This window comes from Prionailurus bengalensis, chromosome A1, assembly GCF_016509475.1.
Source record: "Prionailurus bengalensis isolate Pbe53 chromosome A1, Fcat_Pben_1.1_paternal_pri, whole genome shotgun sequence".
Lineage (NCBI taxonomy): Eukaryota > Metazoa > Chordata > Mammalia > Carnivora > Felidae > Prionailurus > Prionailurus bengalensis.
In genome coordinates this window covers 109338730-109352582 of record NC_057343.1, presented here as the reverse complement: position 1 = coordinate 109352582, position 13853 = coordinate 109338730, and the positions used below count along the sequence as shown (strand labels likewise).

Here is a 13853-nt window from a genome sequence, read left to right as displayed (position 1 = left end):
TTTATGGCTTGGTGCATCAGACTGTGCATAATTCGTGATGGGCAGCTTAGCTCTCTTTGTAACTTGGTGTTCCATGGTTAAGTATTGAGTCACTACTAAGGCCCAGTAGCAGACCAAAAGCTGTTTGTCAAAAAAAAATAGTAGTTGTTCACAGGAGATGCCAGAGATGTGCTCCAAAATCCTAAGGACCTGTGTGCTGTGATTCACCTACAGGATCCAATAAAACATGTATATTTCTCACTGACATTTCATGCACCACTGGATCTGCTAGATCTTTTGGTACAAGTGTCAGAGCATCTTGCTCAGTAGCCTGGACCTGTTGTAGAACCTTCTCCTATTCTAAGGCTTCCTCAAAACCAGTAGCCTTTAGGTACTTGGTAAATGGGTTGAAGTAGTATACTCAAATGAGGTATGTGTTGACTCCAAAATCTGAAAAGACCCAGTAGGAGTGGCCAGATGCAACAACTTATCAGTTTTTGGTTGTAGGAGGAGCAATAACTTACAATTTATCTTAGGAGGTATATTTCTCATATCACTAGGCCCCTAGAAATTTCACTGAGATGAAAAGATACCCTGCAATTCCATTTCCCTGGACCATGGAGCCCCATCATTTCCACTTCCAAGAGTATATCCAACTATAATGTGTATATATATGTTCATCAACAGATGTATGCTAGAATGTTCATAGAAGCACTTGGATAATAGACCCAAACAGGAAATAATCCAAGTGCCCACCAGCAGTAGAATGGATCAATACTGTGTTACATTCATTTTCATTGGGAGTGCTGTATAGCAGTGAGCATCAACAATGTGCAGTTACATGCAACAATATTGATGACATAAGGAGCCAGACACAATAGAGTACATTTCACATTACTTATATTTAGTACCAAGCTAGGTAAAACTAAACTATGATGAAAATCACTATAGTGGATGTCCTCATTAGGGAGTGACTATTAACTAGTAAGCATTATGAGAGGAAATTCTAGGGTGCTAGTAGTGTTCTGTTTCATTATGTGAATGCTGGTTACATAGATATAGTAAGTTTGTGAAAACCCATCAAGCTTTGCAGTACATATATGTACATTTTTTTGGGTGTAACAAAAAAAGTTAAAAAATAAAAACAGAGAGAGACACCTGGGTGGCTCATTTGGTTAAGCATCCTACTCTTGATTTTGGCTCAGGTCATGATCTCATGGTTCATGAATTTGAGCCTCGCATTGGGGCTGATAGTGTGGAGCCTGCTTAGGATTTGGGATTCTCTCTGTCTCTCAAAAATAAATAAACCTTAAAAAAATTTTTTAATAAAATAAAAATAGAGAAACTTCTTTTAATTTTATGGCTGTGCATATTAGTCTATGACATGAGATAATATCACAATTCTGGGCTTAAGTATGCAACAAATCAATACTAAAATGTGTCTGGGAAGTTCTTCCAAGTGTTTAGACTGAAATTTTTAATGTGATTCAGAGAGACCCCTTGATGTATGCTGACCAATTATGCCACCTCCTGGCTTCTTTCTAGACTCTCACCTCATTTGGCAGCCTCTTCATTTAAGTAATTCCCTTTCAACTTCTGGCCATTTGTCTGTGCCTTTCCTTTAATAAAAATAGCAAAGCCCCAAGCTAACTAGTGATCGTGTTATTTTGAACATGTAACGGCCTATTTTTAGTCCTGGCATTTAACGTTTTAGCTAGTTTGGCAGTTATCTAATCAGGACTGCAGTATGAAGCTTACTTTTGATGGTCTAGGACCCCTGCTCATTATGATGTTTGATCATTAATAATGCTGATTAGAGGGGGAAAAAGTGGTGAAAGTGAACCACAAGAGGAATCCAAAAGAGAAGTGATAGATGAGGTGGTATGGGTAAATAGAAGTTTGAGAATGGTACATCCATGTGAAAGAGGCCTTCAGTAACATCCAGTCCAAGGTTTCTTGCTGGGTGGTCCTCTGACCACCTACACCAGAATTACTTCAGACCTGGAAAATTACATTCTCTAGAGATATGGCATAGAAATCCACAATTTGAAGAACTCTCAAAGTGATTCCAGTAAGCACTAAAATTTGATAGCCTTTTAATGATCTGGTCTATTTTGCTTATGTTACATGTAATAAAAATGACTTAGCCAGATGAATAAGTGACTTGTTCATATTCACACAGCTACTGGCAGAATCAGAATTAGAACTTAGCTTTCTTGGTTTTCAAGGCATGTGAGGTAGAGTAGATAGGGCTCTGAGTTTTTCAGCTCATCTATACATAACAGTTTTGCTTCTCTTTGTTTTATACATTGGGCTTCTGTATTCTATTTAAACAGACACTTTTTTTCTTGTTGATTCGATGTCAAAAAAGATGAAGTTCTGCAGTTAATTGGTTAATTTATTCAATAAGTTCATTGACTGGATGTCATATGTTAGATGAAGTTAGTGGTTGGTAATATTGAGATAAAGACATAGTTGTCTTTATGAAATTTGTAATCTCATAAAGGAAGTCACATAGGTAAAACAAGTCCAATAGGTACTTTCACATATGTAGGACTGTGTTGGGATACATAGGGAGATGCTTTGAAGGATGATCTGAAGCCCTCAGAGGCATTCTGAGTATAGGCTTTCTAGGCAGAGGCACCATGATAAATAGAAGCACAGAGGCTTAAAGTATCATCAGGTAGTTAAGGAACTGAAAGTAGTTACATTCGGCTGGAGTTGAGATTGGACTCTGAGAACTGATACTCCGAGTCTTTAGTAGGGATCAGAGGATAGATTATGAATCCCAAAATCCTGTATTAGGAAGAACCTGGGTTTAGCTACAGCATAGAAGAGTAGAACACAAAGGAAGGGTGGGTAGGGACATGTGAGGATCTTCTTGCTGGGTGGTTGCTGAGGAAGACAGGGATGAGGAGCACAGCTGGATCGACTCCTCCAGGTTATATGGCTGGAGTTAGAGGCCTTGTGTTGCTACTGTCAGCCATCTTTGCTGGACTTCCCAGTGGAATGTCATTGTCTGACTTCAGAGAGTAACCTCAGCATGTCCAGGAAGGAGTGTGCTAGCTATTCCTCTTTTTATTTTTATTTTTATTTTTATTTTTAACGTTTATTTATTTTTGAGACAGAGAGAGACAGAGCATGAATGGGAGAGGGTCAGAGAGAGGGAGACACAGAATCTGAAACAGGCTCCAGGCTCTGAGCTGTCAGCACAGGGCCCGACGCGGGGCTCAAACTCACGGACCGCGAGATCGTGACCTGGCTGAAGTCGGACGCTTAACCGACTGCGCCACCCAGGCGCCCCTTTATTTTTATTTTTAAATGGCCTCTGGATTTGTTTAATAAGGGACAGAGTGAAACTATATTGGTTGGGTGTCAAGAGCTCATGCCCCCAGAGACTGGTTATTAATAATTATTGGTCACCTTCTTGTGATATATATGGAATAATCTATTATTGTATTTTTTCTCCAGATATTATAATAAAAACAAATGGCAGGATGTAGCAGCTGTGGCTGAATTTTCACCACTTTGAAGATATGCATGAATGTGAAGCCAAAGTCCATAAAGCAGAATATCTGCCTGAAATTATATGTAATTCAAAAATCAAAATTCTCTAATTATTTGTGATATATCCTGGTGTTTAAATTCTACCAAGATTCTTATAATTTAGTCTGTAAAGAGACATTCTTCTGTATTTTCTTAAATATGTATATTTGTATTGTAAAATAAGAATAAATATCTTAAAAGACTGTACACTAACTAGATATTTTAGCTGTTTATAAAAAGCCAAGTACCAGAATACTGTGTAACTTCCTTTGTGTTTTTCCCAAAGTTTGTCCTCTGTATGAATTAAAAGTATTAAAGTTGTTGAAGCACTAAAAATGAAAATGCTTATATTACAAGCTATTTTTAACAGAACTTAATTGAAACCACATGAGTGAGAGACCTAATTCCAGGTCTGACTGAAAGAAACTCTATACTCAAGTTTGCTGAAGCAGGGAATGTATAATATGTACAATCAATCATACACTAAGTATTTGATATATTACCTCATCCTCAAACCTTTAGCTAATACTATCTGTAGGATTTTTTGTGTTTGTGTATGTGTGATATTACTTGTTGTGGCGTCTTTACACCGCCCTTCCTAAAAAGCAGCAGCTCTGTTGTCAGAGAACATCAGTTGTATAACTGTTGGTGAAATTGTAATTCTTAATGGTTTATTAATGTTATTATACATAAAAGTAAATAAGTCAAATTTTCAAAGCTGCTTCAATATGAAAGAAAATTCTAAAATCAATGGATTAATTTGAGGTTATGTAACCAGTATAACATTCATTTTTAAAGATGAGTTCCATGAAGATATTTTTGTAAATTACTTGACAAGTTCTTAAGCGACTAACAAAACTATTTTTAATTTCTATTTCACGTTTCCATCTGGAGGTGAAATACGGGAAAGTTACTAGGAAATGTAGAAAAGATCATTAAAGATGGTGGCTAAAACCAAGTTTAGATCTGAATGTTTTTAAATTTTTTTAACGTTTTTATTTATTATTGAGAGACAGAGAGACAGAGCATGAGCACGGGAGGGGCAGAGAGAGGGGGAGACACAGAATCTGAAGCAGTCTGCAGGCTCTGAGCAAGCTGGCAGCACAGAGCCTGACTTGGGGCTTGAATTCACAAATCGTGAGATCATGACCTGAGCCGAAGTCAGATGCTTCACCGACTGAGCCAGCCAGGTGCCCCTAGATTTGAATTTTAAATCAGTATTCAACTAACAGAACAACTTGGTTTTAAAAGCAGAAATGTGACAAGCAGTGAGGGGAAAAGAAACTCTCAAGTTTATAATCCAAGTGGGAAGGGAAAGGACAAATTATACTTGATAGTTTCTAATCAGGTGGTAGGTTCTTAGGAGAAAGAATGACGCTTGATTCTTAGGCTGGGCCTAGTGGGGCTGGAGGAAATAAGTACTTACTTCGTATTGCTGATAAGGAAAATAGAGTTAGCTCAGAGAGAGGTTAATACTTACACCAGGCTGATGTGAGTTAGAACGTGACAGAGCCTGGATCTGAAGGCAGGACTATTTAAATCCACTTTGTTTTATCAGCTAGAGCATAAAGAAAAGTGAGAGGGAAGGAGTTGCAATTGGCATTCAAGGCTTAGGGGTGGAGGTATGACTTAAAGTATTATTAAGAGAAAGGAAAGTTGAATAAGCTTTAGATTGCTGTCTAGAAGACATGAGAAGTCCAAAGCAGATTACTGTTGGCAAATCCTACAAGAAGGTTGTATTCTTCACTTTATATCTGTGGGTAGGTCTCGAGGTCCTTCAGTGAACCTCCCTAGAAGAGCATTATAAAAAGAGTTCTTTTCTGGAAAGAGGGTCTCCATAGTTTTCATCACATTTTCAATGTTGTCTGTGATCTAAAAACAGTTAACAATGGGACTGGACCCCTTACTTCAATGTATAACTAATATTAATTTCAAGCATTTAAATTTTTCTAATTATACCTCATGAAAAAGAAATCTCAGGTCATAAGTCCCCAGGAAAATAGTTAAAAATGCATGAAAGGGCAGATGTTATGTCATTTTCATTTAGAAATTTTTAACTGGAGTGTTTTTTCACTTCTCCAAGGTGTAATTCATCATGCTTTGTTCACTTGTGAATGGCCTCTTTTCTCATATTGTATATATAGCATATGTGTTTCTATGAAGGATATAATGCCCAGACTTTCCAGATAAAAGTTAACTACAACATCTTCTACTCTAATGTTGCTTTCTAACCTACATTTTATTTTACTTTTTACTTTTTCAAATTATTTGTTTTTATTTTTAAATTTACATCCAAGTTAGTTAACATATAGTGCAATAATGCTTTCAGGAGTAGATTGCAGTGATTCATCCCCTACATATAACACCCAGTGCTCATCCCAACAAATGTCTTCCTCAACACCCCTTGCCCGTTTAGCAATCCCCACCCACCCACAAACCCTCCAGCAACCCTTTGTTCTCTGTATTTAAGAGTCTCTTATGTCTTGTCCCTTCCTGTTTTTCTATTATTTTTGCTTTCCTTCCCCTATATCCATCTGTTTTGTATCTTAAATTCCACATGTGAGTGAAGTCATATATTTGTCTTTCTCTGACCAGTTTCACTTAGCATAATACCCTCTAGTTCCATCCATGTTGTTGCAGATTCTAACCTGCATTTTAAAATGTTGACCCATTTTACATTTTAAATCCTCCCTTGACTCCTTATGTTCTTCTACATACCCATTCTTCACCCTTTTACACCCAAATTTCCTAAAGAGTGCTACTTTCACACCTATCCCTCACTCCTCAGCACATCCTCCTCCTCCACCTGCCCCCAATACACACAGAGTCTGGCTTCAACTCTCATTCTCCACTGACATTGCTCCCCTCAAGGTTACCAGCAATCTTCTTGATGATAATCTAAGGGGTATTTTTCAGTGTTCATCATATCTAACCTCTCTTTCCCAGCTACTGATAATGCAGACTAGTGCTCTTTTCTTGAAAGCCTCCAGAAAGGAATGACCTCTCTGAAACATTACTCTCCAGACTTTTATCCAATCTCCAGCTCTTTCTCTTCTCTTTCTTCTGAAGGTTCATTTTCCTCTGTTCAGTCTTTAAATTTTGGTGCTTCCATGGGTTCTATTGTAGGGCTTCTTCTAATGTTACACAGTCTCCCTGGGTGATTTCATCTATCTCTGACTTCAGTCACTATCTTTTTGCAGTTGACCCTAAATCTTTGTCTGTAACTGCCATGGATATTGGTAGTAGACATGTGTGGTGATTGTCTCTGCATCTGTCCCCCAAGAGGTTACTTGCCTTTCCTTATATACCCACAGCATCCTATACTTGCCCATTATCATAATGTTAATTGTAATAATTATAATAATACTTAGAGTTAATTGTCAAATTCTGTTTTTTTCTTCCTAGACTATAAGGTCCTTGAGTGAAGGAATTACACTTGTTCATTATTATATTTTAATTCCCCTCTACCTCCATCCTAATTGGGTTTTGAATTTCCAAGCCATGTGGTTTAGGTTGGATTGATCCCTTCTTAGTTCCAGGGGTGAACCTTTAATGATTTAAGGAAATTAACATAGCCCACCCAACTCTGGCAGAATGATTGGTTAGAAATGGGGCCATGGCCTAAAATGATTCTATTGGAATCAAGTTCAGAGGTTTTTTTCTGGAAATTCTGGGATATAGACTTTTTCCTTTTTCCTTTTGGATTTTTACCTGAAAGGATTTTACCTGAAAGGAACGCTGCTGGAGCCACCTGTGTCCACACATGGAGGCCTGGGAATGGAGGTCACATAAAGAGATTAGAGTTGTGATAGAGTGATTGGATTCTTGATATCATTGGGGCAGTCCCTGGATGCAGCTGTGCCTGAACTTTCCATCTACTTTAGGTCAAATTATGAGAGTTCATCATTTTTTTTTTCAATTAAGCTAGTTTAGTTTGGTTTTTCTATCATGTGTAATATAGAACATCTTCACTGCCTAGAGTTGTAGATCAGTGTAACCAAATGCTTACTTGTCATTACTGCATGGGTTCTCATGGTATCTGATATTCAACATACCCCAACCTGAACTTATTTTCCCCCTTGAAGCAGTTCTGTTTTCTGTTTCAGTGCTAGATATCTTCATCCACCCAAGTTATATGAGCCAGGAATTTGGCTATCATCCATAATCCCCCCCTTTCTCTTGTTTTTTCACAGGCAGTCATTCATGAAGTCCTGTTGGTCCTGAATCCTAAAGACTCCTTAGTATTTCCACTCCCCTCCATTCCTATGGCTGTTCTCTGAATTCATGGCAGTATTTCATTGGCTGCTTTAGTGTAACAGCCTTACCACTAGATTCTCAGCCTTTATTCTTTTATCCTATAGTTAATTTTCCACAATGCATCAAGAAGGAGTTTTCTGAAATGCTCATCTGATCATGTTTTCTGCTGAAAATCCCCCAATAGCTCTTCAGTGTATTCCGAATAAAGTATGATCTTTTGAACTTATTTTACATAATATTCTTAATCTAGTTCAGTGTTACCAGTAGATTATATTATATGCCACTGAATTTTTATATTTTCTTTTGCCTGCAGGCCTGCCTGTGCTGCTCCATCTGCCTGTAGCACAACTCCCCCACCCACATCCTCTTCTTTAGCTTCTATTTTAATTTTTAATCCCTATTCATTCCTTCCTTCAGAAAACTCTCCTTAATTCCCCCGAAAGGCTGTCTTTGTATTCCCATAATATCCTGTACTTGTCCACATCATAGCATTTGTCACAGTGTACTGTAATTACCTGTCAAATTCTTTTTTTTCCCCTAGACTGTAAGCTCTTCAAGTGTAAGAACCACATCTTGTTCATCAGTGCGTTTCTAGGTTCTAGCATAGCTGCTAGACACATTAAACATATTATTGTATTTGAAAAATATTTGTTCGGGAGCATGGGTGGCTCAGTCGGTTAAGCATCCGACCTCGGCTCAGGTCATGATCTCATGGTTCGTGGGTTTGAACCCCACGTGGAGCTCTGTGCTGACAGCTCAGAACCTGGAGCCTGCTTTGGATTCTGTGTGTCCCTTTCTCTCTGCCCCTCCCCCCAGTCACACTCTGTCTCTGTCTCTCTCCTCAAAAATAAATGAAACATTAAAGAATATATACTTGTTGAAAAAATGTTTGTCATAGAAGTGTGGCATTATATAAAGGGCCTTCTTTTTTTTTTTTTAGTATTTCCTTTTTTAATTTATTTTTTTTCAATATATGAAGTTTATTGTCAAATTGGTTTCCATACAACACCCAGTGCCCATCCCAAAAGGTGCCCTCCTCAATACCCATCACCCACCCTCCCCTTCCTCCCACCCCCCCATCAACCCTCAGTTTGTTCTCAGTTTTTAAGAGTCTCTTATGCTTTGGGTCTCTTCCACTCTAACGTCTTTTTTTTTTTTTTTCCTTCCCCTCCCCCATGGGTTTCTGTTAAGTTTCTCAGGATCCACATAAGAGTGAAACCATATGGTATCTGTCTTTCTCTGTATGGCTTATTTCACTTAGCATCACACTCTCCAGTTCCATCCATGTTGCTACAAAGGGCCATATTTCATTCTTTCTCATTGCCACGTAGTACTCCATTGTGTATATAAACCACAATTTCTTTATCCATTCATCAGTTGATGGACATTTTGGCTCTTTCCATAATTTGGCTATTGTTGAGAGTGCTGCTATAAACATTAGGGTACAAGTGCCCCTATGCATCAGTACTCCTGTATCCCTTGGGTAAATTCCTAGCAGTGCTATTGCTGGGTCATAGGGTAGGTCTATTTTTAATTTTCTGAGGAACCTCCACACTGTTTTCCAGAGTGGCTGCACCAATTTGCATTCCCACCAACAGCGCAAGAGGGTTCCCGTTTCTCCACATCCTCACCAGCATCTATAGTCTCCTGATTTGTTCATTTTAAAGGGCCTTCATTTTAATAGAATAGAATTCTAATAGAATTCAAGGTCAGGATTTCAAACTGATTTATTTTATATTAAAGTAAAAGTTTGATTCCTTAAAAGCACTTATCACAGTATGTAATAACTTGTTTACTTGTTGGTTTCTTTTTTTTTTTAATTTTTTAAACATTTATTTATTTTTGAGACAGAGAGAGACAGAGCATGAACAGGGGAGGGGCAGAGAGAGAGGGAGACACAGAATCGGAAGGCTCCAGGCTTTGAGCCATCAGCCCAGAGCCTGATGCGGGGCTTGAACTCATGGACCGCGAGATCGTGACCTGAGCTGAAGTCGGATGCTCAACCGACTGAGCCACCCAGGCACCCCTACTTGTTGGTTTCTTAAGGGCAAAGGATATACCTTTCTTGTTTGTTATTGTACTCTTAGCAGCAAGAACATAGTAGGTGCTTGATGCACCATCTCTTTTTGATTGTTTCCGTTAGCATAAAAAATTCTTTGTTATCTTCTGTCGTAAAAAAAGAAACCAGTTTTCCCTCTTTCCATCTCCTCTCACTCATTTTCTCTGCTCCCTATGTCAGCAAAACAGAGGAAGTATCTATACTTGCTTTAACACTTCCTTTCTACCCTTTATTTTTTTGAACTCACTCTTGCACACGATTCCACTGAAACTACTCTTACCAAGATGCCTATGTTGACGAATCTAATGGACACTTAAATTTTCAGCAACATTCAACACAGTTGATCCCTTCCTTCTTTTGGGAACTTTTTCTTCTCTCCTTATTCTTCTCTGCTAGATCCTTCTCTTCAAGGCCTCTAAGTGTTGTCTTTGTTGAATCTTAGTCCTGGACCCTCTTCCACACATACACATTCTCCCTAGGTAAACTCATCCATTACATTATTTTAAATGCCTTCCACATTTATCTTTCTTTTTTTTTTTTTTAATTTTTTTTCAAGGTTTATTTATTTTTGGGACAGAGAGAGACAGAGCATGAACGGGGGAGGGGCAGAGAGAGAGGGAGACACAGAATCAGAAACAGGCTCCAGGCTGTGAGCCATCAGCCCAGAGCCTGACACGGGGCTCGAACTCACAGACCGCGAGATCGTGACCTAGCTGAAGCCGGACGCTTAACCGACTGCGCCACCCAGGCGCCCCCACATTTATCTTTCTAATCCTGTCTTCTCCCCATATATTTTACTTAGAATCTCTACATGGATGTCTAATAGACAAGTAAAACTCAACACATCCAAACTTAATACGCTTGATTTTCTTCTTCAAGTCTGTGCTTTTCCTGGTCTTTTTATTGGGAAATAACTTCCATTTAGATGCTTACGGGAAAAACCTAGGGGTTAATCCTTGATTTTTCTTTCCTTCACTTATATCAGAATTCCTATTAGTTGTATCTCCAAAATAATTCCAGTTAGCCATTATCTGCTTTCACTGAAAATACACAGTAGCCTCCTATACAGTTTTTCTGCTTTCATTTTTATTCTTCTATAATCCTTTCTTCTCAGAATATCCAGAGTGATCTTCTAGAGCCATTTATTGTCCGGCTGTAGTTTTAAACTCCTGCAATAGCTCCCATCACGTTTAATCTATCTTTCTAACCTCTCAAACATCTTCTTCCCAGAGTGCACTCAGCTTCTCTGACCTCTTTTTTTCTTCTTCAAACAAGTCAAACCCATTTCTGCCTCAGAGGCTTTGTACTCTTTCTTCTCTCTGCTAGAATATTCTTTCCATGGCTCGTTCCTCTTCATTGTTTAGACTTCATTTTAAAATCCCACATCTTTGGAGAGGACTTTCCTGACCATTCTATCTAAGTATGGCCTCCTCCAGATGCTTGCTACCAACTATATTGTTCATAGCTCCTAGCACAACTTGCAAACATCTTGTTTATTTTGCCCCTTCCCACTGAGAACTAAGTTCTCAAGAGTAGGTATTTTTGTTAGTACTGTGTCCTCAGTTCCTACAAGTCTGAGACCTTGGAGGTCCTCAAGAAGTATTTGTTGAATAAATGAATGTTTTTGTTTTCTGGACTCAAACTACTGCTATTCCCTTAAAAACATTTTTTTTGGGGCGCCTGGGTGGCTCAGTCGGTTAAGCATCCGACTTCGGCTCAGGTCATGATCTCGCAGTTCGTGAGTTCAAGCCCCACGTCGGGCTCTGTGCTGACAGCTCAGAACCTGGAGCCTGTTTCAGATTCTGTGTCTCCCTCTTTCTCTCTGACCCTCCCCTGTTCATGCTCTGTCTCTCTCTGTCTCAAAAATAAATAAACGTTAAAAAAAAATTAAAAAAAAGTCTTTTTGTTTTTCTTTTCTTTTCTTTTTTTTTTTAAAGTAGGCTTCACATCTAGCACAGATCCCAGCACAGGCCTTGAACTCATGACCCTGAGATCAAGACCTGAGCTGAGCTGAGATCAAGAGTCAGACACTTTACCAACTAAGCCACCCAGGCACCCCTGCCTTTCCCGTATTATATAGCAGTTAATCATCAGTTGGTTTAAGAGTTTTTAAAACTGAGGTACCCTGAGTTCTTCTATGTATTACTCAGGCAGTTTTACTTGATCATCTTGATTCTGAATGTCTTGTTCTATGACATTATTGGTGAGAACTGAACTTGTTTCATGAGAATTTAGCATAATTGAGGCATGCTTATTAGTATTGTGATTAAAGGAGATAGATTCCAGTTTTATTGCCACCTTTTCCTATATCTGTAACCAGAAGAGAGTGCCCCTGTCTTTTATGTTACTGGAAGCAGGTGGACACAGACCCATAGGCTATTGGGGTTTTGGGGTGGCTGAATCACCTATCCCTGAGTGAAAGTGTAGGCCTTAAATCTAACAGTTACACATTCATATAATATTAATGAATAGAAAACAATTACTTCATTTCTCACATTTCCTCCTTGCTGATTATCTAAAGTAAAAGAGCCTACTTTAAGACACCTCAGCCTCTTTGTGGGAAGAGGCAGCGTTAAGTGAAAGAGAAAAAAAAGATAATATACACTGTTACTGAATTTGAAGTTATTTTCAATTTAATCTGCATAATTAAGTATAGTTATGTGTCATAACAAACTTGTGTCATTTCATTGCTTTCTTATTATGTAATTTGAATATTACACTGCAACATAAAGGAAATGTGATGAATGATAGCAAGTTAATTTAGTTTTTTTCTGTACCTTTTAAGCATAAATCTAAATGAGACTACAGAAATGAAGTTATTACATGATTAGAGAATACTAAAACAAAGTATCTCTTATGCAAGCAGTCATGTTCTTTCCCTTATTAATATCTATAATTATCCATGAAGTAACTTTTTCCCAAGATGAAAGCACACAAGGTTATTGTATTTAGAAACTTACTTCTGAGAGGACAAGGAAATACTCTTCTCTCTGCCAGTCATGGACCAGCCATGAGTCCTTTGTGTCATTGGTTCTATATACACAGGTTTGGGTCTGTTTCCACTCTAACTAATTTAGTGTAACTTACTAATATAAAAGCAAAATAATATACCCCTAAATGAATGATTAATTGACTTATAGGATGTGCATATTCTCACTTCTAAATATTGCATTGATTTCATTTTTTGTTTACAAAAATTGTATTCCATATTCACATTTCTTTTCTCTCTTTTTTTTTGGAGAAAAATACAGTTAATTCTGAGCAACACAAGTGTGAATCTTATCTGTAGATTTTTACAGTTTAGTACTATAAATGTATTTCCCTTATGATTTTAATATTTTCTTTAACTTACTTTATCATAAGAATACAGTATATAATATATATAAAATACAAAAATATGTGTTAATCAACTGTTTATGTTATTGATAGGGCTTCTGGTCAACATTAGGCTATTAGTTAAGTTTTTGGAGAGTCAAAAGTTATACTTGGATTTTTGAGGTTGTAGTGGTTGGGGCCCCATGCCCCCTGCTCACTTGTTCAAAGGTCAACTCTTTACATAGTTCATTTTGCCTTATTAGAAATCTTTCTGTTTTGGTGCCAGAATCTCAAGGATTATCTTTATACATGTACCGTCCTGCTGTTTTGAGCCTGTATTGCCCAGTAAACTATGGGGCTTGGTAAATGAATCTTAACCCCAGAATGTTGTGTGTCACCTTCTCAGAAAGACCTTCCCCACTTCCCTCGTTTCATTACTTAGTTCTCATTCAGAAGCTAGTCTAAAATTACCTTACTTATTGTCTCCTCATATAGAAAGTTAGATATGCCTTCTTTGTTTACTTTGGATCCCCAGTACCCAGACCAAGGACACTTAAGCATTTGTGGAATTAATAAATTAGTTTCTTAATCATCTATAAATAGTGAAAATCTTGCAACAGTGAAACTCATGGTAACCGCTGAAATTGTCAGTCTGCCTATTTGTTTTTTTTTCTACAGAAGACCACTTATTTTAGAG

At 37.9% G+C, this 13853-nt stretch overlaps 1 protein-coding gene across 1 annotated transcript in view; it reads left to right on the top strand.

The window, feature by feature from the left end:
* MEIKIN (meiotic kinetochore factor) overlaps positions 1 to 3778 on the top strand; it is an 80770-nt gene extending 76992 nt beyond the window's left edge. The window contains exon 14 of the mRNA XM_043587085.1: positions 3451 to 3778. Within this exon, the coding sequence (XP_043443020.1) occupies positions 3451 to 3482 (32 nt within the window). The 3' untranslated portion in view covers positions 3483 to 3778. The remainder of the gene's footprint in view (positions 1 to 3450) is intronic.
* Positions 3779 to 13853: the final 10075 nt, after the last annotated feature.